Consider the following 26,469-nt stretch of genomic DNA (forward strand, 5'->3'; position numbering starts at 1 on the left):
TAGCGATGGGTTGCCGCAGGCGACTGTCGACGTCCGCGTCGTGATTTAAAGGTTAATTTCGTTCATCGTAATAGATGTTTTGGGAAAACCTGCAACTGTGTCATTTACAATTCAAATAATAAAAACTGCACCATTTACTTATTTTTTGCTGCTTAGTACAACGTTTTTAAATAATTTATTCTCATTTGCAAATACCTTTATGTATTTGTTTATACGAATTTGTTTGGAGAAGTTTGCATGGGTGATTTTCTGACTTTCTTGCGCCTTTTCGAAGTTGGAAGGTGTTGCGCCTCCTCTGTTATATAGAATGCCACACACATGCAAATCTACATCTACATCCATACTGCGCAAGCCACATGACGGTGTGTGGCGGAGGGCACGTGGCAGAATATATTCATGTAAACAAACGCACAAAGGGACTTGAAAACAGGAATAAACGATGGAAACGTGTTGATCTAAGCAGCAGAAAATAAGTAACTGTTGCAGTTTGTGCCGAGTATACTGCCTGAAGCAGCACGGGAACTGGTCCACGTACTCAAATGATTTTGAAGACATCCTAAATGGATCCACGGGGATCAGGCCTGTGAGAGTGCTCAGCAACGAACCACCCCCGGATGAGATAAGAGAGTCGGTAGACTTGTCGCCCACTCGGAGACAGCGGCACTCCGAAATAGTGCGACAAGCAGTCGAGTGCATCGCGAAACAGCCGGAGAGCCGTCGGCAGCGGCACGACACAACGCTCGTCCGCTCGCGTAGGTTGTCGAAAAAGCACCGACACGAATTCAGTAAATTTTTCAACTTGTATGCAGGGCCATTCCGTAAACGATGCTTCGCAATTCAAATCGAGACGATACAAACCAGAAAGGGTCGTGAGTTTCATCACATCACGAATATAAATCTGTGGAAATCGTGAATACAATAACATGAAACTCCTGGTCACGCCGGCAATTTTTAAAAAACGGATACAGGTAGCGAAGATTATGTTTGATATACTTCTCTTACAGTAAAGAAGTTATCATTGTGACATTAGAAATAGTTCCTTTAAAATATATCTAATTTTTTTCTGTACGTTCTGTGCGTTAATGAACTGTTAATTCCTAATTAAACTGAGACTGCCTTGCGATGCCAAAGCACCTCCGCAGATTTGTAACAACACAGGAACGGGAGACATTGTCCTAGATTTCTCTAATGGATGGGAAACAGGAATGGAAGACATTGTCCTAGATCTCTCTAATGGATGGGAAACGGAGAAATGAGCACACACAACGTAGTTACGTTGTGTGTAGATGCGCCTTTCGGAGCGCCACTGCCTTTTTTGTTGCTTATAAACGGCCCGTACCGGGGTAGAAGTGAGAGTCCTGGACGTGTGTCCAGGAACGCGGAAAGCACAACCGGCGTGGTGAGGAAGGCTGACACAAACAAGACTGCAGCAGGAGAGAAATCAGACAGAAAGCGACGCGCGCAGAGTTGGCCGAGACGTATAAGAAACAAAAGGGACAAGTCGAGAAATAGTGAAAAGGTGTACAAACGTGGCAGGAAGTTGCCACGGCGAAGGCAGCTCACTATTAGCAGTCCATCAACCGACGAGCAGAACCCTGACAGCGGCAGCTGAAAGCCGTCACGACGTCAGCAGAAAACACCTGTGATGTCGGTGGCAGAGTATTGTATCGTCCCATAAACCCACTGATGTGTCCTCTGTAAAATGAGTGTGAATCTGTGTATATGGGCGTGTGTCACAAGCGCTCAGGGACTTTCTGACCTATTATATGAGCAGCACACATACTGGATGAAAATAATTAATTTTGTGTCTTTCGTTCTAGAAGAATGCCCTCACGAACGAACGCTGCCTATCTTGTACATAAGAACTGACATCGAGTCTCACTTGTACATATGTCAGTTCTAGTGTGGCTGACACCAAATAGGATAGTTTGACATCCCAAGACTTGCTCGTATTTACCTGCCAACCACGCCACGAGGCTATGTGTATTCACTTCCAATGTTAACCGTGCGTGAGGAAATAGAATGATGTAGGAACTGTTGCATAATTTCAACGTTCGAGTAGTTACAAATAACAACCTTTATTTAAAAGTAGAGCAGACTGGTGAATGGGTACGCAAACTAATAACGCTGATCCAAACCCGACCTAGAACACCTCAAGACCCAAGAACTGACCTCATTAAATTCCACCACCTGTGTCGTGATATCAAATCATACTAGAAAAGATATTAACTACGGCTATCTGTCCATTAAACATCCTCTTGAGGGAGGCCATTAAGTGCCCATATTAATGCATCCTTTAAGGCACATCTGGAGTGTTGCACTATATGGTGCGGAGACCTGGAAAGTGAGGAAGGAAGATGAAAGAAGAATGGAGGCACTAGAGATGTGGGTATGGAGAAGAATGGAAAAAGTGAAATGGGAAGACCGGGGAAGGAATGAAGAAGTACTAATAAAAGCTGGAGAAGAAGGAAACATTTTGAAAGTCATCATAAACAGAAAACGTAAATGCATTGGATATTGTTTGAGGAGGGACTGTTTATTGAAGGAAGGAATAGAACGAATGGTTCAAATGGCTCTGAGTACTATGGGACTCAACATCGGAGGGCATCAGTCCCCTAGAACTTAGAACTACTTAAACTTAACTAACCTAGGGACATTACATACATCCATGCCCGAGGCAGGAGTCGAACCTGCGACCGTAGCGGTCGCGCGGTTCCAGAGAATAGAACGAATGGTGGAGGGAAAAAGAGGGAGAGGAAAAAGAAGATATCAAACGCTGGAATATCAAAGGAGACATGTATTCGGAAATGAAAAGACTGGCTGTGGATAGACAAAAGTGCATGAGGCTTAACCCACGACAAGACCTGCCGTAAGGCAGAATATCATACCAATACTAAGGCACCATAGTGGCCACAAAAAATTGTACATTTTTTTTTTTAAAGCAGTCTGTTGTTCATAGCCGCATAGAGTTCTAACGCATCTTAGAACCAAAAATTTATATTTTGTCTTAGGAACATAATGACTGACATTCATGTATATTTTTCTTTGTTCAGGATTGTCATGTGACGTTAGCATAAGGTTTTTTTATATCATAATCAATGTACTTAGAGACTTGCCACAACTGAAATCGTGTCACAAACTCAGGGACCCGTAAGCTTGGTATTGTTACCAGTTATCTCTGTTCTCTGTTTTTTTAGACCCCCGATACAGAAGTGGTGTTCATTTTTAGAATAGGTTTGACTTTATTATTGCTTTTGCATGTATTGTTTGTAGATTTTAGAATCACAATGAGCGTTTCACGTTGTTTGAACACTCTATTAATTCCACAGATTGCAGCACAGTAGGACTGTTAGCTAACTCACACAGACATTAAATCTGCAGAATGGAAGGCAGTGTCCGTTGCTTTCCCTGTACTTCATTATTTGCACACGTAATCTAGTGTGCATTCTGAGACCTGTTAAAAATACCCCTAAACGGCCAGTTCCACGCCGCCGCAGCGCCTGAGGACGCGGCAGTCATCGCCCCACGGTCACAGCCGCGCAGGTCGCCGAGACCAGCCGCACAGCCGGATGAATGGGCCGAGGCAGGTCGGCGAAGCCAGCGCTCCGGCCGCCCTATTTGACAACAAGCGGCTGGTCCCCAGACACGGTCACTGCTGGGGCAGCTGGACAGCACACATGGACGTGCTGCGCGCCCACGCCGGACCGGACGCGTGGCGTGCCGTGCCCTGAGAAGGGCACGCCTCGCGGCATCACACGGCACGGCAAGGAGACGGAAGGAAGATGCAGAAAGCATCGACTCAACGACAGGGAGCGCGGTAACAAGGCGCGCTGCGCTAAATACATACCCATACGGCGCTGACACACACCACTGTGGTGTCTGCCGCATCACAATGACGTCGACTACGAGATGGATTACCGATAGAGGCGTGTCGCGCCAAATACACACACACACACACACACACACATACACACACACACACACACACACACACACCTCCCCCAACCGAGGTTGCTTCTGTACCACAAACTGCGAGGTCCTGTTAACCTGCAACATCAATCCATTCCTCTGTTATGGGCACAAGAGGAGGAGCTGGGGGAAATGTGAGGTGTCACTGGCTGATTTTCGGAGAAGCCCTGAGCGAGACAATGGACGTCATTTTCCAACGCCGCCACGTAAATTCCCTAATCAGTTTTGCAGTAGGCTTTAGAAGAGAACACCCAGTGAAACGTAGTGTAAAAAAAATTTAAAAAAAACTGAAGGAAAAAAAAGGTCATCGTCGATTTTTCTTGCAATCTGTGATTTTGTATTCTACTGTGCATACTCGTTTGAATATTGTCCTTGTCAAAACACTGGTCATCTTCACATATATTTTTCTCTAAAGACATGGTTGGACGAGCCAAAAAAAGTCCCAGCGGGGAGTTCAGATGTTTGAACACTTAAATTTGACAGTTTTGCTTTACTCACTATGGACTCTGCATCCAAGGAGTTGAGTCTGTCTGTCAAAGCTTTGCTTAAACTTTAGTACAACCTAATTGGCGAAACGTCAGTGCAGGTTTGGCGAAACAAACCTTTCAGTTGCTCCAATCAGGACAAAGACAGAGACAGCTAATTTGTGCTCATCAGTTTTCACTGTAATGTGCCACGCGTTGAGTTTTTTGTTCCATTTCATTCGTCTTTGAGTATAAAAGTTTGAGTAAACGTTTTCATAAGAAACGTTCACACACTTTTTTTTGTTTGATTGTAGTTCTAATAATGTCAACTTTGTTTCTTAAATGTTTTTGTGTTCAAAACCTCACATGAGGTAGATGTGTCACTACTCCGACAGGTCACATAGCCCCAAGGACGGCATCTGTGTGACCTTGTGTTTTACTTTTTTGTTGAATTTTGATAATTCTGACAATGATTGATCAACGAAATGGACCGAAATCATCGTCCCATGGTGTTTTGGCTCACAATGGCCATCTGACGGCAGTCTGAAGCTGGACTGTGATGCTGTGCGCTCTGGTCTGCCCCCTGTGTGAAATGTTGCGACTCTTAAGGGTAGCCGGGACACCGTTGTGCGTGCCGAGTTTCCGCCGGCAGGTAAACATTTTTTTGTCCCACTGCTACCCCAGCCTCAGTGCTGGGAGCTATTCACACTGGTTCGAGACTCCGGCACTGCCGGCGGATGTCACACGTCGGACGTCTCAGAGGGCTACCGTTCGCAGGCACCTCATTCACGATTGTTTAGCATAGTACTCGCAGTTGGCGAGACATTGTGCAGTGTACTGAGACCCAATAAAGTTTTAATATCCAACCCTGTAAATAAGTGGAAGCAGTCTTGATCACTTAACTTTTTTAATGGTGACCGGCTTCGATCTTTTATCAGATCATCTTCGGACCACGAATGTCGTGCGGAGGCGGTGGCGCATGGCAGTTCTCTTGTTTGTGGCTGGTGGGGTAGGCCCTGCTGCTATTCGTACAATGGGGACATCTATACAACCAGAGGTGCGTACACATTCCGGACCATTTCGGTCCATCCATGCGTGGGGTAATGAAAAGGCAAGTTATCATCAGAAGTAGCTCAACTCTAAAGTTCATTTGCTAAATTTACCCCCAAAATTACAGAACGAATAGAATTAATCTTTGAAGCGCCAGTACCACCTACTAGGTTATTAGTTTTGTTTTGTCTAAGCTCAGCGGGCTACGAATGCGAAATTTGATATGCTTTTAATATTTCGCGTTCCCGTGGTCCAATTTCTGCTTCTTACGCGGTGCTCTGTTCTATTAAAGCTATTTATTAGAGGCACATTTGTGTTCGATTGTTTGCCACATCTAGTGCATGTTGACTGGTTCAAATGTCTCTCAGCAAGATGGGACTTAACTTCTAAGGTCATCAGTCCCCCAGAACTTAGAACTACTTAAACCTAATTAACCTAAGGACATCACACACATCCATGCCCAAGCCAGGATTCGAACCTGCGACCGTAGCGCGTAGAATTTCTCGGCCTGCACGGCCGGCCATGTTGAAAGAATTTATGGGTATCTTTCGTCGCGGCTTGACCAGGCGCAACCCTTCCTTTAGCGTGCGCATATTTAAAGCCAGCAATCCGTATGGGGCCTCACCTCCACGCTATGTATATTTGCCGCAACAAACACGGAGTAAATCGTTATATTTTGTAAATGAGTAAATTTTTCGAGCATGATAAAATTGAGCTCAATGATAACCAAACCACAACATGCTATGAAACCAAGCCCTTCATAAATAAATCAGAGGCCAATATAAATGCATAAAGCATTCAAAGTAAAAAAGGTGGCTCCAAGAGATTTCTCTGCGTCCATACATCAGTCTGTGCTGCACTCCACCCTTTATTTCTCAGAGACGCGTTGAAAAAGGAACTAAATTAGAAAATGTACGCTCTGTTTGCTGGCTGGAACTCCTCATTTTCCCGTTCACTTATCCGTTGCGCTAAATTGTAAATTTGTCAGTGGTAATTTTGCAGCCACTGCTTAAATAACCGGCAAACTGTATCAGTTTTTCCCCGTGGTTGTGGACCAGTAGTTAATAAAACTCCACTCTCATTGAGGGATCACTAGATCAGGAAAGGGAGCGTCCCCAGACAAATGCAAAAAGAGCGTGATAAAACGAGTGTTCTCTCGAGAGGTAGTGAGGAATGTCTATGAGAGAATAAGAAAACATAAGGAAGTTAATTGACGTGGTCGCCTCTCTATCTTTTATCACAGGAGATTGATACAGCATTAAGCGGCGTCGATAATTTCTTAACAATTTTCGAATGTTTCGCCTCGTTTGAAGTGGTAGTTAAGGCACTAAAAAATCCTTTGTATAAAGGAGAAACGTACTTTCATCCGTCCCTATAAATAAAAAAAACAGAAAACTGTAAACGTTCCAGTTTTCGTTATTTAAATCATGATTTATAGGTGTTGCCTCTGATTCTACTCAATTTTTATTTTTTCTACATCTCTTTTCCGAAGATACCAAAAAAGAGTTTACTAGTACTGTTTTAAAACCAAGCGCTGAAGCATATGGCAGGCTTTTTATTCCATATAAAATTGAATTTTTGAGAGAAAGTATGAAAGATGTATATTACGTTAAATTTAAGTTGTAAGCATTTTGTTGTAAGCATATTCCATGAATACGACATTGTGCTGACGTACGCCTTCGCCGGCACACCGGTCCTAACCGGGAAACATCGTATGGCAGGCGCTGAAGTAGGCGCGGCTATGAGAAGAGAACACCATGCCGCGGCCCCGGGCTACGAGCCTTTAACGCGTGCATATAGACCGCCGCCGCCGACCGAGTTGTCTTAGTCCTCAGTCCGGCAGTACCTCAGTGCCTCACACAGGGACTCAGTTCGCATTGCACCTCAATACGTCGCACTGTGATAGTTAAACGTTAAAAATGGTTCAAATGGCTCTGAGGTCATCAGTCGCCTAGAAAGTAGAACCTAAACCTAACTAACCTAAGGACATGACACACATCCATGCCCGAGGCAGGATTCGAACCTGCGACCGTATCGGTCGCTCGGCTCCAGACTGTAGCGCCTAGAACCGCACGGCCACTCCGGCCGGCGAACGTCATTCGTTGTACACAGTTGTGATATGGACACGGAGAAGGTTCGAGAATCAGTATACGTTATTCGCTTGCTGTTAACCACAGAACTTCAGATTGGACATGGTTGAAGTTAAGAGCTCTATTGGTTGCTTTAATAAAGTGCATTTCAAGCACGTGTGCATTTTGTGTTGTAGTGAGGAGAAACTGGCCGCCCACCTAGCATACCACCGTCCCCTCATTCAGCCAGGAACCACAAAACATAAGAACGTCAAATTGCACAATCTCATCTTAATTCTGACTTTATTCGAGAGCAGCTTTTGCCCCACGAGTCTCAGAATCGCGTGACGCTATTAATTTACGGTAACTTTGACCCGTACAACGACCAGGTATCATTTGTTTATGACAGTTGAGAGCCTGCGAAAGATATCGAGTTAACGTCAGCTTTAAGCGACAGGAAACTGAACCGCTACAAAAACACAAAGTTTCCTGCTGTCCAAAGGGAAACAGAACAGCCCATGCACTCCAGACATACACCTCGAGAAAGGACCTGTTGTCCACAGCTCCAAGTGGCCGGTGTTGCTGCGTCTGGATCACGGGGTCCAGGGTTGGATTCGTGGCCATGTTCGGGGTTTTCTCTACCCGGGGACTGGGTGTTTGTCCCGCTTCCCGCGCCCGGGTTCGACTCCCGGCGGGGAGAGGGATTTTCTCTGCCTCATGATGACTGGGTGTTGTGTGATGTCCTTAGTTTAGTTAGGTTTAAGTCGTTCTAAGTTCTAGGGGACTGATGACCATAGATGTTAAGTCCCATAGTGCTCAGAGCCATTTGAACCATTTTTGAACTGGGTGTTTGTGTTTTCCTCACCATTTCACCGCGACAGTGGCTAGATTGGACTCTGTTAGAAATTGGACTGTGTAAAAACTGGTGCTTTGTACGAGCGCTGATGACAGCGCAGACGAGCGCCCCACAAACCGATCATCACCGTCGTCGCCGTCAAAAGACTTGCTCACACCTGAGCCCCCAGCGGCACTTGTCCACTTTATATGACTCGCAAACCGTACAGTTTCTTCACGCGCTTAGAATTTTTACGTCAGCTCCATTCTCGACCATATGGTAGCCATGCTGTTCTGTCTGTGGTACACATAAATAAACGCGTAATAAGAAATGAACGGTATGTGTGCACTTCGTAAGGACATCAGCTTATAAAAAGTTACGAAATCGAATAACCTCACTCCTGACACAGAGCGCACTTGTATTTACAAAGCATCAAAGTTCAAGAAGTTATGTCATAGGAAAGTCAAACAACCTTTCAAATAACGCGAAGGTGAAAAAACAAAACTGGATGCGGAGGGACGCGAAACCTCTGCCGACGTACTCCCGATCCCACAGACTGGCGCCTCAACCAGCTGCACTCTGTCGTCTTTTATGTTTCAGTCCTCTAAAGGCTTTAATACAAAAATGTAATTATTTGAGATTTAAGTACAAAAAATCTTAACAAGTACACTTGTTCGCCCACTCGTCGAATACTGGTGACCGGTGTGGGACCCGTACCAGATAAGAGTTGATAGAAGAGATAGAGAAGATCCGACGGAGAGCAGCGCGCTTCGTTACAAAATCATTTTGTAATGGCGAAAGCGTTACGGAGATGACAGATAAACTCCAGTGGATGAATCTGCAGGAGAGACGCTCAGTAGCTCGGTACGGACTTTTGTTGAAGTTTGGAGAACATACCTTCACCGAGGAGTCAAGCAGTACATTGCTCCCTCCTACGTATATCTGACTAAGAGACCGTGCGCATAAACTCAGAGAAATTAGAGCCCACGCAGAGGCATATCGACAGTCTTTGTTTCCACGAACAAAACGAGACTGGAATAGAAGGGAGAACCTATAGAGGTACTCAAGGTACCCTCCGCCACACAGCGTCAGGTGTCTTGCGGAGTACCGATGTAGATGTACATGCAAATGTAAACACGTGTTCGTGAACGTACAATGGGTCATTGCCATATAACGTCTTACACTCGTAACACACGTGTCGCAACGCCAAAATAATTAAATAAGAAAATTCTTTAACGACCTAATGACGTTTCCCGTCATTTTATTATAACAAATCGTATCAGTCCTAGAAACATTCAGTGCGCTGGTGGTCAGAAACAGAATATATTCGTAGGGTCTAACCCATCGAAGGTGGGTCTCTGCTGAACACGGCAAATGGTGTCCTGCTTTCTGGTCGTGAAGTAGACAGCCGTCTTCTTCGGATTGCTTCTCTTTTACACGGCATGGTACCGAAATATCGCAGGAGGCATTTGGTGTATCACGTGACGGAATGGCTCCTCAACGTGACACAGCAGCAATCGACGTCCCGAAAATCGCAGAGCGCCACGTCAACGTTAGCTGAAGCGTCTCGCGTTCCGGCATTCCGTGACTTGGGTAGGTGCGCTGCGGTGTCCGCTTGCCTCCCCCACTTTCGAATGTGCGGATCTGCGGCGCACCCGCTGGCCCGCTGGTTGCCGCTGCGCCGCCCTCTCCGTTACGTCGTTTCCTGCGCTTCCACAAACGCGTGGCAGTTTCAGTGATTTCCCGTTCCGCAGTCAACTGCTCTCTCTCATCCCTACGCAAGCGTCATGCGTGACCGACAGCGAGCGACGTCTGGACACGACTCCCGGCAACGAGCACCAGCATCGGGCTCAGAGCTCAGAGCGACCATCTCCCCGCTACAAGTTGACTCCCTGCAGCCGACCAGCTGTTTCAACAAAACGGCGCCCCTGAACTGTAGAATACTGTAGCTCGAGAGTAACACTGCAGAAATAGCTTCACTTAGGAAAGTAAAGCGAAAAGGAATGACGTTCGTGAAATTTACAAATGGAGGAAATTCGTGGAGCATTTCATAATTTGTAGCATCAACCACTGAGATCACGACACAACTTTTTTGAATACACGTGAATGAGCAGAGGAGCATTTCAATATCTCATCAATAAATTAAAGACGAATGTTTTTTACACGATCGAGAGCTTTTAACAACCGATAAATGCGGAAGAATGGTTCAAATGGCTCTGAGCACTATGGGACTTGACATCTCAGGTCATCAGTCGCCTAGAACTTAGAACTACTTGAACCTAACTAACCTAAGGACATCACACACATCCATGCCCGAGGCAGGATTCGAACCTGCGACGTAGCGGTCGCTCGGCTCCAGGCTGTAGCGCCTAGAACCGCACGGCCACTCCGGCCGGCTCTACACACCTATCCCAGTACATCATACACTCTACATTACTAGTAAATTTTACAGGTATTTGATGTTACGAACGTAATTCATCAGCGGTCAGTGTTGAGACCAAGCGTTTCATTTAATCTAAAGTCTGTAAACGTAAAGAGTACAGAATGTTTGAAAAGAAAATCAAACGTTTTGTGAAATGATTTGTCTAAAAGTGTGAAATAAAAAAATATTAGGGAAACGTTTCATCCACCTCACTTCCTGTTCATTATTTCGAGCGTCATTCAAAGGCAATGTAGAACGTTTCTCTCATCTATTTATTTCTTTTATCCAAATTGTTTCACAAAATATTTGACCTATTTATTTCATTTTCTATTCTGAAGTTTTATGCAGAAAGCACGATCTCTCTGACTTCTCGTTTTCCTTCCTCACGTTGGTACTTGATACGAAGGAAGCCTTCTTGACATTTAAATACCGCACCAATGAATTTTTTATGTGCAAAATAGCTAGGCCTTGAACAGATGAACTTTTTGACACTTCGATATAGCTTGGGAGCAAATTTTCCTGAAATATTTCAATTTTTCCTTAACACTGTAATTAAGTTTTCCTTGATTACCCTGTTACTTTCAAGGAGTTAAATATTTTCACTCGAAACTAGACCTCACTCTGGTTACGTCGGAACTCCGTTTGCCTGTTTCTCTCTCTTCGTTTGGCTATGAAAATTCGGACCAAACCTCACGGTGTACTTTATAGGGAGCCTTGTTTTCGTTCTGCTCACACATTTACAAAAACGTACCAAATGTGAATCATACGATGAAATAGTCCTTTCTGTGTGCTGTCATTTCCATAAAAACGTCATTCCGATATCTTCAATTGTTTATGGGTCGAAGATTTTTACGACTCGATTCCCGAAGAGCAGCAGAGGATTCGCACGCGTCGCAAGAGACCCGCCAGCGGACATAACAGCTAATACATCAAGAATGAAAAGAGATATCATTCTGGTCAACTTTAAATACAATTTAGATACCTTGGTTACACATCGTACGCAATAATGTATGGCCTCTAATGAACCATAGGAGCGTCTAAGCAATGTGATTTTACCTCCGCAGATTCTTAAAAATTTCGTGCAGCTATGTACATTGTTTAGTGCAGCACAGTAACTATGACGAATAACGAAAATAAACACAAACCTTTACCGAGCAAATATATCAAGCTGTAAGATGCGGAAGAATAAATATTTTTCGGTGAATAGTTTTCTTAAAATCGGACGATAAGTATTTCATAGCTGCCGTCTCGGTTTACCGAGAAGGCACGTGGCTGTCGCGCGTGCTGCAGCGGCGACACTCTAACACGCCTAAATTCGAACGTCGCCAGTTGCAGCAGAGGACAGGCAGTGCCAAGGACGTCGCTCACGTCGGACACTTCCGTAACTACACGTGAGGTGGTAGTTTGTCGTCTGAAGCTGTCGCCCGCTGCTGGTTGCTTCTGTCACTTACGCAGGACGCGGCCTTATAGGTCTTGAGTCGGTAGCTCATTCCCTCTAGAACGCAATGCTTTTGGATCACGAGATAAATGAGCATAACATATTTCATTTAAATTTCTACTGCACTCAACGATGTTCTGACAAAATCATATTTTTTCTCCTAAGTTTCTTTATCTTTTAATAACTGAGACACCCGATACATAAACGATGCTCCGAGTTTTAAATGAAATGATATTGGCATTCACTCGGCGCAAGTATTGGGACACCATGCGTACCAGGTCAAAGTATCGTTATCCATTATGGCGGCGATGACGTCATTCAAGATGGCGACAATGACTCAGTCAAGATGTCGGATTTTGGCCGGAATTTTGAATTTTGGCGGTTAAGTGCCACGCCCCCTCACCCAGAAAAGTGGCGCGAAGTTCAAGTTCCAACATGATTGTGTGTCACGCCCCGGTTATCTCTCCTAAGCAAAGAAAATGGCGGGAACAAAGGACTTGTCATTATTATTTAACCAACTTCAAGCAGGTGTGTTCTCCTCTGGGTCTGAGCTCCAGATGGCTCAGTTCATATCAGTGTCACCAGAGGGCGCTCTCCTGAAGTCAGGTGATGACGCAAGTACCGTCATTCAAGACGGCTGCACCCGATGTATCATCTAAGAGCTCCGGAGCCCAACTGGCTGAGTTCATATCGGTGCCACCAGAGGACTCCACCACGATGTCGAGTGATGACGCAAGTACCGGAGTTCTAGATGGCCTTATACAGTGTGTTCACCGCGAGCTCCAGAGCCCAACTGGCTTAGTTCATATGGTGGCCACCAGAGGACGCCACCGCAACGTCGGGTGATGATGCAAGTACCGGTTTTCTCTCGCACCGCGCCACTGGCCCGCGGGGGTCCGAAAGCTTACATCAAAAACCCTCGGCTGCCACCTCGAAATACGCGCCGAACATAGTCTTCTGTCTAACCATACTAACACCCACATCGCACATCTAAACTATCAATTACCTACGTACTTAATTCCATTTCAATTTTAATCATTTTCAATTAGTCAAATTAAAATTGCAATATTCAATTATCAAAAGAGAAGTCTGACATGTTCCCACTACCAGCGCTGTCGCTGTGTTCATTCATGACATAGCATCCCCCCCCCCCCCCCCCCTAGAACGCTGAACTCCTATTGTCTGCTGCATTAGTCACGTGATTCGACTTCACTGAACCTAGGACTTGGAATAAATTTTCACCAATGTCACACCCACATGGACTTGGAATCAAATGGTTAAAGTATCCACCATGATCGTCACAACCAAGCACCACGCCCCCTTTCCGACCCACGTTGACGGGCCTACGTGCATTAACCCGCACTAATGTGCAACTAACATGTACTAAAGTGTACTAACATGCACAGCACATGACTTCATCTAAATGGGGCGAAATGATAGGCCCGGACGGTGTGGCCGTGCGTCTCTGGGCGCTTCAGTCTGGACCCGCGTGACCGCTACGGTCGCAGGTTCGAATCCTGCCTCGGGCATGGATGTGTGTGATGTCCTTAGGTTAGTTAGGTTTAAGTAGTTCTAAGTTCTAGGGGACTGATGACGACAGATGTTAAGTCCCATAGCGCTCAGAGTTATTTGAACCTTTTTTTTTTTTTTTAAGTGATAGGAAAACAGGTCTGAACACAAATCTTACTTTTGCAGGGCGTGTCTCCACCACGAGGTTTACCGTCCAACTGGCACAGTACTCATTATTGCCATCAGATCGTACTGTCATCCCTCCTGTCACCTAATCCCAGATTGTGGTCTGTAGGGGCCAGAATTATGTTAAATTACTCAGGCTGGGGAGAGTAAGGAAGCAGTCCACTCTGTTTATTTTGACATGTAATATATTTATCACACTGAGGCAAAACACTTTCCATTTTATCCTTGCGCTCATAATACACACTCTACATACACGAAAAAAACTCCTAATTTATGCAAACCATTTAATTACAGACATTCACACTCCTCCAAAATAATTCAGCGCAAGTTTGTCTAGACACGCTCAGTACTCGCAAACTGTCCAAATAACTCAAAGCACAGCCGACAGACCTGCTCGCAAGATAATTCAATCAACGCACGCAAGCACCCTCCGCCAAGCGCTGTCCAGTAGGGCGCACAGAAGGCCCTAACGGCATGGCGCAGCCGTCAACTGTCAAAGCACGCGCAGGCCCGCCCGCGTCCCTCAAGCAGCGGCATCTCATTCGTACTTCCTTTCTGAGAAACTCCTATCCAAATACGTGTCCACCTAGACACACGTGCTCACGTGATGGTGCGGGAGCGCACTCCAAGTCGCAGTCCCATACTCGAGGCGCCTTAGGCCAGCATTGTCCTCACCACAAATGGCAGAATAACGCAGCGTGCTTCCTTCTGATGGAACGTACGTGACGTGCTCAGCTGTGTTTGCCTGCCACACCATGGCTCGCGCCGCCTCTCCCGGCGAAACGTCCGCTTGGCGGCTCGCCATGTAACAACGTTCCCAACCTTATTCTTACTTCAACATGCTAATTAAAAAAAAAAAACATCTCGAACTCTCCGGAATTGTATATTCTTCCAAAAATAGTTAACTCAAGCCTTCTATATGTCCCAGATATTACGCACGGAAATTCCTACTCTAACACAACCTCCTTAGGAAAATAACCTCTAACGCACTCACTCTATCGCTCCTAACGTCTTTCTCCTCCAGATTTCAACATAGGCAAGCGTTCCCTCCGCTATGTACAGACCCCTGTAACCTAGCACAAACGATGGACCATTCTTATTTGCTCCTATCGCATCTACAGCCGGTATCGAACCACGATCCACCTACTCTTTCTGGTGCTTTCCGTCGTTATATTACAGAGAACGCTAAATATCATTCACAGTTAAACCCGCAAAATTGTCTCCCCATTATCAAATACATACCAGACTTACAAGAGTATTGTAAGAACGGAACATATTTACCACTTTAACTACAATTAAATATTACTATTCCTGTTACAGTCTGCCCGCATCTCGTGGTCGTGCGGTAGCGCTCTCGCTTCCCGCGCCCGGGTTCCCGGTTCGATTCCCGGTGGGGTCAGAGATTTTCTCTGCCTCGTGACGGCTGGGTGTTGTGTGTCGTCCTTAGGTTAGTTAGGTTTAAGTAGTTCTAAGTTCTAGGGGACTGATGACCATAGATGTTAAGTCCCATAGTGCTCAGAGCCATTTGAACCATTTGTTACAGTCTGACACTAACCAATGTACACGTAACCTCTCCTCCAGACGACTGTACTTCAGGATTTATAGCGAATATAATTTTCCGATTAAAAATTCTCACTCTTACCGTCGCCGTTATCAAACTGCTCAATCTATACATCCCTCACGATAGGACACACAGTCATCACCTCTAGTCATGCCATAAGATTAAAAATAATCTCCACAATGCAATATTACACAGTTAACACAGTGTAAGCCAAAGTAACTTTACAGTGCAATATACACGGTCTTACATAAAGGTAATGCCAAACTTTCAGGAAACATACCTCACACGCAAAGAAAGAAAATATGTTATGTGGACATGTGTCCGGAAACGCTTACTTTCCATGTTAGAGCTCATTTCATTACTTCTCTTCAATACACATTAATCATGGAATGAAAACACACAGCAACAGAACGTACCAGCGTGACTTCAAACACTTCGTTCAGGAAATGTTCAAAATGTCCTCCGTTAGCGAGGATGCATGCATCCACCCTCCGTCGCACGGAATCCCTGATGCGCTGATGCAGCCCTGGAGAATGGCGTACTGTATCACAGCCGTCCACAATACGAGCACGAAGAGTCTCTCTACATTTGGTACCGGGGTTGCGCAGACAAGATCTTTCAAATGCCCCCATAAATGAAAGTCAAGAGGGTTGAGGTCAGGAGAGCGTGGAGGCCATGGAATTGGTCCGCCTCTACTTAGCCATCGGTCACCGAATCTGTTGTTGAGAAGCGTACGAACACTTCGACTGAAATGTGCAGGAGCTCCATCGTGCATGAACCACATGTTGTGTCGTACTTGTAAAGGCAGATGTTCCAGCAGCACAGGTAGAGTATCCCGTATGAAATCACGATAACGTGCTCCACTGAGCGTAGGTGGAAGAACATGCGGCCCAATCAAGACATCACCAACAATGCCTGCCCAACCGTTCACAGAAAATCTGTGTTGATGAGGTGATTGCACAACTGCGTGCGGATTCTCGTCAGCCCACATTTACAATTTACAATTTGATCACGTTGGATTGAAGCCTCATCCGTAAAGAGAACATTTGCATTGAAATGAGGATTGACACATTGTTGGATGAACCATTCGCAGAAGTGTACCCGCGGAGGCCAATCAGCTGCTGACGGTGCCTGCACACGCTGTACATGGTACGAAAACAATTGGTTCTCCCGTAGCACTCTCCATACAGTGACGTGGTCAACGTTACCTTGTACAGCAGCAACTTCTCTTACGCTGACATTAGGGTTATCGTCAACTGCAAGAAGAATTGCCTCGTCCATTGCAGGTGTCCTCGTCGTTCTAGGTCTTCCCCAGTCGCGAGTCATAGGCTGGAATGTTCCGTGCTCCCTAAGACGCCGATCAATTGCTTCGAACGTCTTCCTGTCGGGACACATTCGTTCTGAAAATCTGTCTCGATATAAACGTACCGCGCCACGGCTATTGCCGCGTGCTAATCCATACATCAAATGGGCATCTGCCAACTCCGCATTTGTAAACATTGCACTGACTGCAAAACCACGTTCGTGATTAACACTAACCTGTTGATGCTACGTACTGATGTGCTTGATGCTAGTATTGTAGAGCAATGAGTCGCACGTCAACACAAGCACCGAAGTCAACACTACCTTCCTTCAAGTGGGCCAACTGCCGGTGAATCGAGGAAGTACAGTACATACTTACGAAACAAAAATGAGCTGTAACATGGAAATTAAGCGTTTCCGGACAAATGTCCATATAACATCTTTTCTTTATTTGTGTGGGAGGAATGTTTCCTGAAAGTTTGGCCGTACATTTTTGTAACACCCTGTATACACATTTTAGAGATACAGTGCAGTTATCTTTTATATCTGTACTGACTCGCAAGAATATTGGAGCATGAAACACATCACTGCCCCAGCAATATATCACGGAGTACCTTGTCAATCTAGTAAAAATACAGTTCACATCCCACATCATAGAAAATCATCCATTTAAATCAGCGAACCGAAGTCAGTCTTAAACCTCTTCTAAAATTAGCGATCATTTCACCTCGACAAAAACGCGTTACTATGTCTGCGTCCTTGCCTGCTCGCTTTTCTATGCACATCTCCAGACTCGGGGATTACAAGAACACACGTATTTTCGCCATAATATTATACCATTTTCGCTATACTTCTCGATACCAAGTAAACAGCACTAGCCTCCCGACAGCTAACGCAACATAATTCCCGACATATAGACTCGAAATCATTTCTCTACAAACACGAAACTTAAGCAACGTGCAGCGTCCTCTAGACCACAGAGCAACTAGAAACAAACATATGAAAAATCATATTTCCAACCGCGAATACCGATCTCGCTGATCTAACATACTCCAAATCATCCATCTAATTTACAATCTACCTAAGGTCCTTCCCATGTCTACAGAACAGGCAAACGTATGTTCCGCACACCACATTCGATCTTCTCTCAACTAAATAAAGACGCGAAATGTTCACAAACAGTCAGCCAAACAATTTACGTGGGCGGGAATAACCCTGTATCGCAATCGTACCATCTTCTCTAAGTTCCACTTGATCACGAAAGCAGCCCAACACATACTAAGTATTAGGTCGCTATCTGGCCGTGTAGACAAGGGCAAAGTTAACTCATATCCGTTCCTACAATCCAACAGACCTCTACATTCACACAGATGCTGCTAACAGGAAGCGTGAATCATTACCACCACGGACTTTTCACACACGGATTCATTCCGGAAAACTGGTCGGATTTACACTACTGGCCATTAAAATTGCTACACGAAGAAGAAATACAGATGATAAACGGGTATACATTGGACAAATATATTATACTAAAACTGATATGTGATTACATTTTCACACAATTTGGGTCCATAGATCCTGAGAAATCAGTACCCAGAACAACTTCTGGCCGTAATAACGGCCTTGATACGCCTCGGCATTGAGTCAAACAGAGCTCGGATGGCGTATAGGTGTCGTGTCTTGCACGCATCTCTCTCCTCTATGATTCTGGAGCAACACGAACGTTAAACTCTGAGTATGATAGTATGCTCATTTTAATCCTGAGCCTGTCCGAAGGCAGTGGCAACAATTAATTTCGAAACTAAAATGAACACGTTCCCCTTACGTATCTGATTGATATAATCTAGGTCGATAACGCAGTTTGTGCACTCTAAGGGCATCCGACGTAATGAGCGAAGTTGTAACAATTTGCATTTATCAAGCATAAGCAAGCAAAGGTGGCTAAAAGTGGTTATTGGTGTCTTCCGAGCAAAGTGAAACTAGTTGCGAGGTAGTCCCTTGAGCAGCTGTGTAGGAATAACTTGTGAGATGAGAATTTGCGGAAGAACTTTGACGGAGTGGCAGGTGTCGGGTGCTGCGACGCAGCCGGGACCAGGGCCCGAGCCTCGGGGCCTCGTCCTCCCCTGCCGTTCTCACCCCCAGCCCCGTCCCAACACTTCCTTCTCGAGATTCCTTGAGACATCGCTGTGTGTCCTATCTGCCGTTTTCTTCACTCGAGTTGTGCTATAAATTGCAGTCAACACTGACAAAAACTTTCTCTAACTGTACAAACGCTATAAATGTAGTTTTGTCTTTCTTCAACCTCCTAAGACATCTTAGCCGATATCGGCTTTTAGCAGCATCCTTTTTTTTCATTCTTCTGAAAACAGTTTTTCTGTCAGTATTTTGCATCCGTGGCACATTTAACTCATGGTCAGGAAACTGTCATACCTACCTTCTTTGGAACTGGAATTATTACGCTCTTTTTGAAGTCTCGATGTATTTCACCAGGTGGAATAGTTTCGTTACGGCTGACTCCTCCAAACATCTCAATAATTCTGAGGAAATGCCGTCCGTTACAGAGACCTTTTTTCGCTATAGGTGACCCGTCTGGCCTTCTGAAACCTTCCGGTGTCATCTGGACTCTTCCACGTACACGACCTTTATTCGCGATTTTTAAACTAGGTATGAGCAATAAAAAATTGGGAACTCTGCGAGATTCTACCAGCCGTCTTCCCCTTCACAATCGTTTCCCCAAGTTCGTGATGTCCAACTTCTTTTTACTTTTCCCATTACAATTAAATTTTCGTGTCCCTTATATACCTGAATCTCCTTCTTCTTTTTCCTTCAAGTATTAGCTAGCTGTTAGCCTCTATTGCTTACTTTTTATTTTATCTTTCCTCCTCTTTCCCGGCTTAGCTATATATCTTCTCCCTATTGCTCGATAATTCTTTATTATTTTGGGCGTTGTGATTTTAATGTTTCTTGTGAAATAATACATTGTATTACGAAAAGGACAATTGCTACTCACCATATAGCGTAGGCGCTGAGTCGGAAATGGACATAACAAAAGCCGGCCGCGGTGGTCTCGCGGTTCTAGGCGCGCAGTCCGGAACCGTGCGACTGCTACGGTCGCAGGTTTGAATCCTGCCTCGGGCATGGATGTGTGTGATGTCCTTAGGTTAGTTAGGTTTAAGTAGTTCTAAGTTCTAGGGGACTGATGACCACAGCAGTTGAGTCCCATTGTGCTCAGAGATATTTGAACCATTTTTTTAACATAACAAAAACACTGTCAGAAAATGAGCATTTGGCCAACAAGGCCTTCGTTGCGGATAAAAACACACACACACACACACACACACACACACACACACACACACACACACACACACACACACAAAACACGCGAACAGGAAAGCTACTGCCACCCACACGCCCGCAGTCTCTGGCTGCTGGCTGCCGAGTTCATCACACTGCCGAGCAATGTCTACCTGTGATTCTACAGGGCTCATCATCGCATGATGACAATTTTTTCGAGTGTCACCTCCTCTCGCCATTACATCATGACATCATTCACGTTCAAGAGTGATTGTAGTTCAACTGCAATGTAAATTCATCACAAGTGTTTTAACAACCATTTGTATTTTCATCTATGCGAATTTCGCAAATCCTCATTTACTGCCACATGTTTTTATGTAAAAATGGTCACTATCGTCCACCTACGTACTCGCATTTTTTAAGAAACCATCTTTTACCGTCACCTTTTATGTGTTTTCATCATTTTTAAATCCAGGTTTTGTAACCTTTGGCTACAGAGCGGCTTTGCGTGCCTCAGCCCGACCCCGCTGTGGGGAACTGAAATAACAGTAAAGAAACAAAATTCTTCATCAGTCTTCGACGGCTCGCCTGATGATGACTGGCATGTGACCAGTGAAAAACGGTGCACTGAATTATACGACGAGCGGCTACAAGCCCGAAACTTGTTTGAGCATCCTTGTTTGTATCCTCTATCCATTTCTACTTTTCAGTTTTTCACTTCCTGTCAGACACATTTTTGGGAATATTTATTCCATTTTGCCTGGCTCATTTGTTCTTTGTTGCACTTCTAACTTTCGTGTATTTAAATCAACAGCCGTTGGTGGAGGGGGAAGGCCATAGGCATTAATACTGGACCAGGTCCACTCGAGGAGCAGTCTCAGGTCGCACCTGATGAAGGTTACGAGCTACGTGACCGAAATATCGTGCAAGTACGACGCTGGTATCCGGCATAACACCCGACAACCCAACATGTCATTAGATCGCCGGGAAAGCCTGAAGAGTTACAACAATAACAATATTGTACGCACATGCATTGCTGCATGAACATATATTGTTGACCATCCGCATCTGTACGATATAACTCTAAACTAATTCTCTGGGTGTGAATTCCTTGACATAATTTGAATTACGTACAGATCTGGTGCCCAAAAGTTTCGTACGAGCCCGCAGGCGAGACCGAGCGGTACTAGGCGCCTCAGTCTGGAAACGCGCGACCGCTACGGTCGCAGGTTCGAATCCTGCCTCGGGCATTGCTTGTTGTGATGTCCTTAGATTAGTTAGGTTTGAGTAGTTCTAAGTTCTAGGGGTCTGATGATCTCAGATGTTAAGTCCGATAGTGCTCAGAGCCATTTGAACCATTTTTGTTACGTACGGAAAATTTGTGGCAGAGAACGACTCGACCCCAGATTCGCCACCTTTCGCGTCGCGGGCGATCGCCGCAACCAGTTCAGCTGCAGTGCGCTTCCCGGACCGACCGCAAGCTCCCTACGTCACACCGCTCTCTCCGTAACAGGAAGGAGCAGGCGACGAGAAAACGCGGCGAAATTCGTTATCATCGTGTGCCCGCCTAGACTTGTAATACCTACACACATGTTGCGGGAAACCGATTAATGTCAGGAGCATTAGGTGAACAGATGGCAATATTACGATGCAGGTAGTGTGACATACGGAAGGCTGCGTCGGTCCAGGGAGAGCGAGGGGATTGCCGAAGTATTTAAGGCGATAAATGGTAAACCCGAGTTCAACTCCCAGTCGGGCACAAATTTTCGTTACGTCAGTGTTTGATGGGAGTCCAGTACAGCTGGTGCCGAGGAACTCGCATTCGATGAAGTAACTCCGAACAACATTATACTGAATGAATTTTTTTCGGGATACCAGCCGAGTGGAAGCATTGACAAGTAGCAACGTTTGAATGAGTTTTGAGACTTGTTCCGAAAATGACGAGTAGTGAAGTCGTCGAAACGTTGCTGGAAGATGACAGTGGCACTCGGCCAATATCCGGATAAGATTTCAACAACATAAGCCTCTAAATCAACCGAATGCTTGATCGCCACTTAAAAAGTCTGAAATATTTTTTACCGGTATGTCACCGAACTTTAAAGATAACAGAACAAGATTACGTAGGAGGAATCGATTGTAACGATGGGGCGCACTTTGCAGGTGACGGCGGCTTCCCTTCCCCTGGAGAAGGGCAGCGCCGGGCAGGAACCTGCTCCACGCGGCCGCGCCTCCCTCCCTTCCTCCCTCCCTCCGCGCTGCGCGGCGCCGCGTCACGGCCTATTTTGGCGTGCGTGACGTCACGCAGCAGCCAGACGGCCGTAAACACGGTCCCCTCACACGACTGCCACGTGCCACCTGTCAGGGACGGCTCACCGCCACGGGGTCAAATGGGAAGCTGCACTGGCAAATTGTATGCGGTATTGAAAGGGCTGCGGGGAGTGACCGGGCTGGCAGCCGTACGGTATTCGTTCCTCTTACCACAGTTGCCGCAAACACGTCCAGTCCGTGATCCGTGCGTATTCGTCTTACTCTGTCGAACGTATCCTAATGGCAATGTCCACGGCATGAACCGGTTCATAACAAAGTCGCCAGCTGCTGATACGCTGTATGAGAGGCATTCTGAGATTTATGCGCTCACGTGTTCGGTCGGTATCTGGCATCTAAGTCTCCACTCTGCGAACCAGTTCCAAGTACATCGCGCATTTCAGGACTTATTAGGGCTTCTACCCATACGATTTACGCGGGAAGAATGACAACTTAAAAGCGCCTCTATACAATGTAACGAGGCAGTCTTGTCCTCGCGATTCTTACCGGAGCGGCACATCGGAGGATGTAATGTACTCCTACATTCATCGTTTAAAGATAGTTGCTGAAACTTTGTAAGTAGGCATCTCGGAGTAGTTTACGACTGTCGTCAGGAGTCTGCCAGTTCAGTTTCTTCAGCGTCTCCGTGACCCTCTGCCACTGGTCAAACAAGCCTGAGATCGTTCCAGCTGTTCTTCTTTGTACACATTCAGTATTCGCTCTTAGTAATGTCTGGTACGGGCCCAAAAAACTGTCGAGCAGTAGTCTAGGATCGGTCGCACAAGTGATTCGTAAGCTCGTTGCATTTTTCCAGCTACCAATAAAGACAAGTGGTCCACCTGCTCTCCACGTCGGAGCCTACGGGTATGTGACCGTTACATTTCATGTCCCCACGAAGTGTTACACATAGATATTTCTATGAGATTACCGATTACAGTTGTGACTCACTGATATTACAGTAACAGCGTGCGTTTTTTTTTCTCGTTTTGTGAAGTGCAAAATTTAACATTTCGAACATTAAAGCAAATTACCGCTGTACCACTGTGAAATCTTATCAACATTCGGCACTATTTATGCAGCTTCCTCCACACAGTACTTCATTGTAGATAACTGAATAAACTACCAAAAAGTCTCACGCTAATACTATTGTCCACAGAGTCGTTATTATTCAACACGAACAGTAAGGGTTCCAAAGCAAGTCCCTGCGCACACCAAAAGTTAATTTTACATTAGTCGATGACTCGCTATCCGACATAACGTACTGCGTCCTCCCAAGAAATGCTGATTCCAGTCAGAAGTTTCTCTTAATGTCCTATAAGGTCGTAGTTTCGACAAGCCTAGATGTAGTGCTGAGTCAAATGCTTTTCGGAAACGAAGAAATTGTGCACGCACATGACGGCCTCGGTCCGTGCTTCTCACAATGTAACGACAGGAGAGTAAATGTTGCTTTTCACATAACCAACGGTTTTGGGATCGACGCTGTTTGGCATAGAAGAGGTAATTCTGTTTTAGATACGCCATTATGTTTGAGCTCCAGTATGTTGAAAGGTTCTATAACAGGTGGATAACAAAGATATTTTGTCTATGACTTCTGCAGCCTTTCTAGTACACAGCTAGGCTTGTGATTTGTTTAAGTAAATGCGCACAGCTTATTGTTCTTTGGATGTCGGGTACGTTATGGTTCCAAGAGTAACACGTTCTGTACAGAATAGGTATTTCACTGGGCCCTGGAAATCGTCCAGTCACGACGGTTTTGGCTGTTTCTCAAAGCCACTGACACCCCACCATGTCCACTGTATTTGCATTGGTGCGAGAATCAAACTGCAGCAGTACCATAGGATATTCGTTAGTAAGGGCCACGAATAACAATGATCCACCGTGAATCTCAGATACGAAGGTGAACATTCTGGAGACTTACGCCCAGTCGGGAGGTTCTCTGGTGAACTGGTGTCACGTCGCGGCATCACAGAGCAAGCCGTGTGGTCGGGTCGTCGCCCGCTCCACCCACGCACTTGTGCTCGCCACTCCAGCCAGCCAGCTGGAAACACAACAGAAGCCCGCCGCAGACAACTCGCCAACTCGCCGTCGCCACATTTGGCTTATGTCGAGTGTAGGAAAAGGCAGGTCTCGGGAAAGAGTGTGGAATCTATTCAGTTCACAACTACGGAAAATTTGATGTGTTCCACGATCCGGTGGCTCTCAGTTAATATGCCGCTCAAACTAAAACCGGAAAGGATACCGAGCATTCTCCCGCACGCTAGTACGACAATCGCACACTCAGCAGCGGGCCTCTCGTAGAGACGTTCACCGTTCACCAAACAGTAACAACATGTAAGAAACTTCTCTACAGAGCGTTTGACAATTCACGTTACACACTTCTACAGGTGTGGACAGTACTCAGTATATAAAATTTTACATAGGAACCCAGGGCTGGAAACGTCATCCAACGACGCTACAGAGCATCGAATTTATAGGAGCCGACGCCTGTACGCGTACGTATATACAGTGTGATACCGCTATGATGTTACAGGCTTTCCAAGGTGATGAAGTAGGATGCATGTGTCAATTTGGGGTTGGCCTCCCAGTATTCGTGGTTCACAAGGCCCTCAACATCATTATTACAGTAAGCACAAAATGAACCAACACGCTTTAATATTTTTTTATCTCATAGAAGTGGAAGACTCTTTCGGTACATAACGACAGACGATAAATTCTGTTACGAAACGTACGAAGCCGGACGCTGTGGTCGAGCCGTTGTAGGCGTTTTAGACCGGAACCGCGCTGCTGCTGCGGTCGCAGGTTCGAATCCTGCCTCGGGCACGGATGTCTGTTATGTCCTTAGTTTTAAGTTTTAAGTAGTTCTAAAACTAGGGGACTCACGACCTCAGATGTTAAGACCCATAGTGGTTAGTGCCATTTGAACCATTATTTCAAAGTTACGAATTGCTCTATTCACGTCTGGGACTAGAATGTCCATAGTGTCTTTATATTGGGGATGCATAATGTAGGCGCATGTCTTTATTCCAAACTGTAACGGACTGTCCAGACTCTTAACTGTAGGCATTTTTCTTCAAAGCGTCGTTGTACGTAGTGCCGACTGAAAGGCAGGCAGAAGACGCACAGCAGTCGCAAGTGTTGGACTTGCATCAGTGCTGTCGTAGTACCGAAAGCCAAAGTGGAAGGCAAGTCGCAGTATAAAGTTCCTGATCACCAGTCTTTGCGCCAACATACGCTATTAAATTCGGAACCGTGCGGTGTCTAGAGAAGTGAGGGCATGTCGATGACGATGAGTCGGTCGTGTGGGGACCGTAAACTGCGCGCGTCCTCGGTGCGACTGGACACGAGTGGGCCGGATGCCGGCACCGCCCCCACCGAGTTACCTCCCGCGTTTGCCGCCGTCGACAACGGAGACGTGGTAACAAACACACGTACTTGTTACAGTCAGCGAGAATCGACTCGCAGAGCCGCGGCGCGGACCTAACAAACCGCGCGAGATCACTTTTCGCACGCCCGGCCACCCTGCTGCGACGCTAGCGGCGCTCCGGGACGCAGACGCACCTGCTGGCGCGCAGTGGCGGCGGCGTCGGAGGCGGCGGCGGCGGCGGCTGCAGCGTCCGTGTGGCAGCAGCGCGGCCAGGCTGCGCCGGCGCCCATGCTGCGCTGAGCCGGAGCCAGACTGCGCCGCGCCGCTCGCTGGTCCGCGCTGCCGGCCACGCCCCCAACCCCCCCTCGCTCCTCCCCCTCCCCGCCCGCTCCCACCGCCACACACCCCCGCCGCCGCCGCTGGCTCGCCACCGCCGTCGACGCCGACCACGACGGCGGCTGGAAAAGAAGCCCGGGCCAGCGCGCCCTCTCCGAAAGCCGCACACGTTTGCGCGGCATTCCAACAGCCGTCAGCAGCATACGCGAGATGCGGTAGCGTTCAAGCCCAGGTTCCCGGGTTCGATTCCCGGCGGGGTCAGGGATTTTCTCTGCCTCGTGATGGCTGGGTGTTGTGTGATGTCCTTAGGTTAGTTAGGTTTAAGTAGTTCTAAGTTCTAGGGGACTGATGACCTAAGATGTT

General features: G+C 46.2%; 1 protein-coding gene across 1 annotated transcript in view; it reads right to left on the reverse strand.

Moving 5' to 3' along the window:
- LOC126327189 (NAD(+) hydrolase sarm1) overlaps positions 1-26,064 on the reverse strand; it is a 1,227,458-nt gene extending 1,201,394 nt beyond the window's left edge. Inside the window, exon 1 of the mRNA XM_049995878.1 lies at positions 25,965-26,064. Coding sequence (XP_049851835.1) covers positions 25,965-26,060 — 96 coding nt within the window. The 5' untranslated portion in view covers positions 26,061-26,064. The remainder of the gene's footprint in view (positions 1-25,964) is intronic.
- Between the last annotated feature and the right edge of the window lie 405 nt (positions 26,065-26,469).

The sequence above is a fragment of the Schistocerca gregaria genome, chromosome 1 (assembly GCF_023897955.1).
Source record: "Schistocerca gregaria isolate iqSchGreg1 chromosome 1, iqSchGreg1.2, whole genome shotgun sequence".
NCBI classification, from domain to species: domain Eukaryota; kingdom Metazoa; phylum Arthropoda; class Insecta; order Orthoptera; family Acrididae; genus Schistocerca; species Schistocerca gregaria.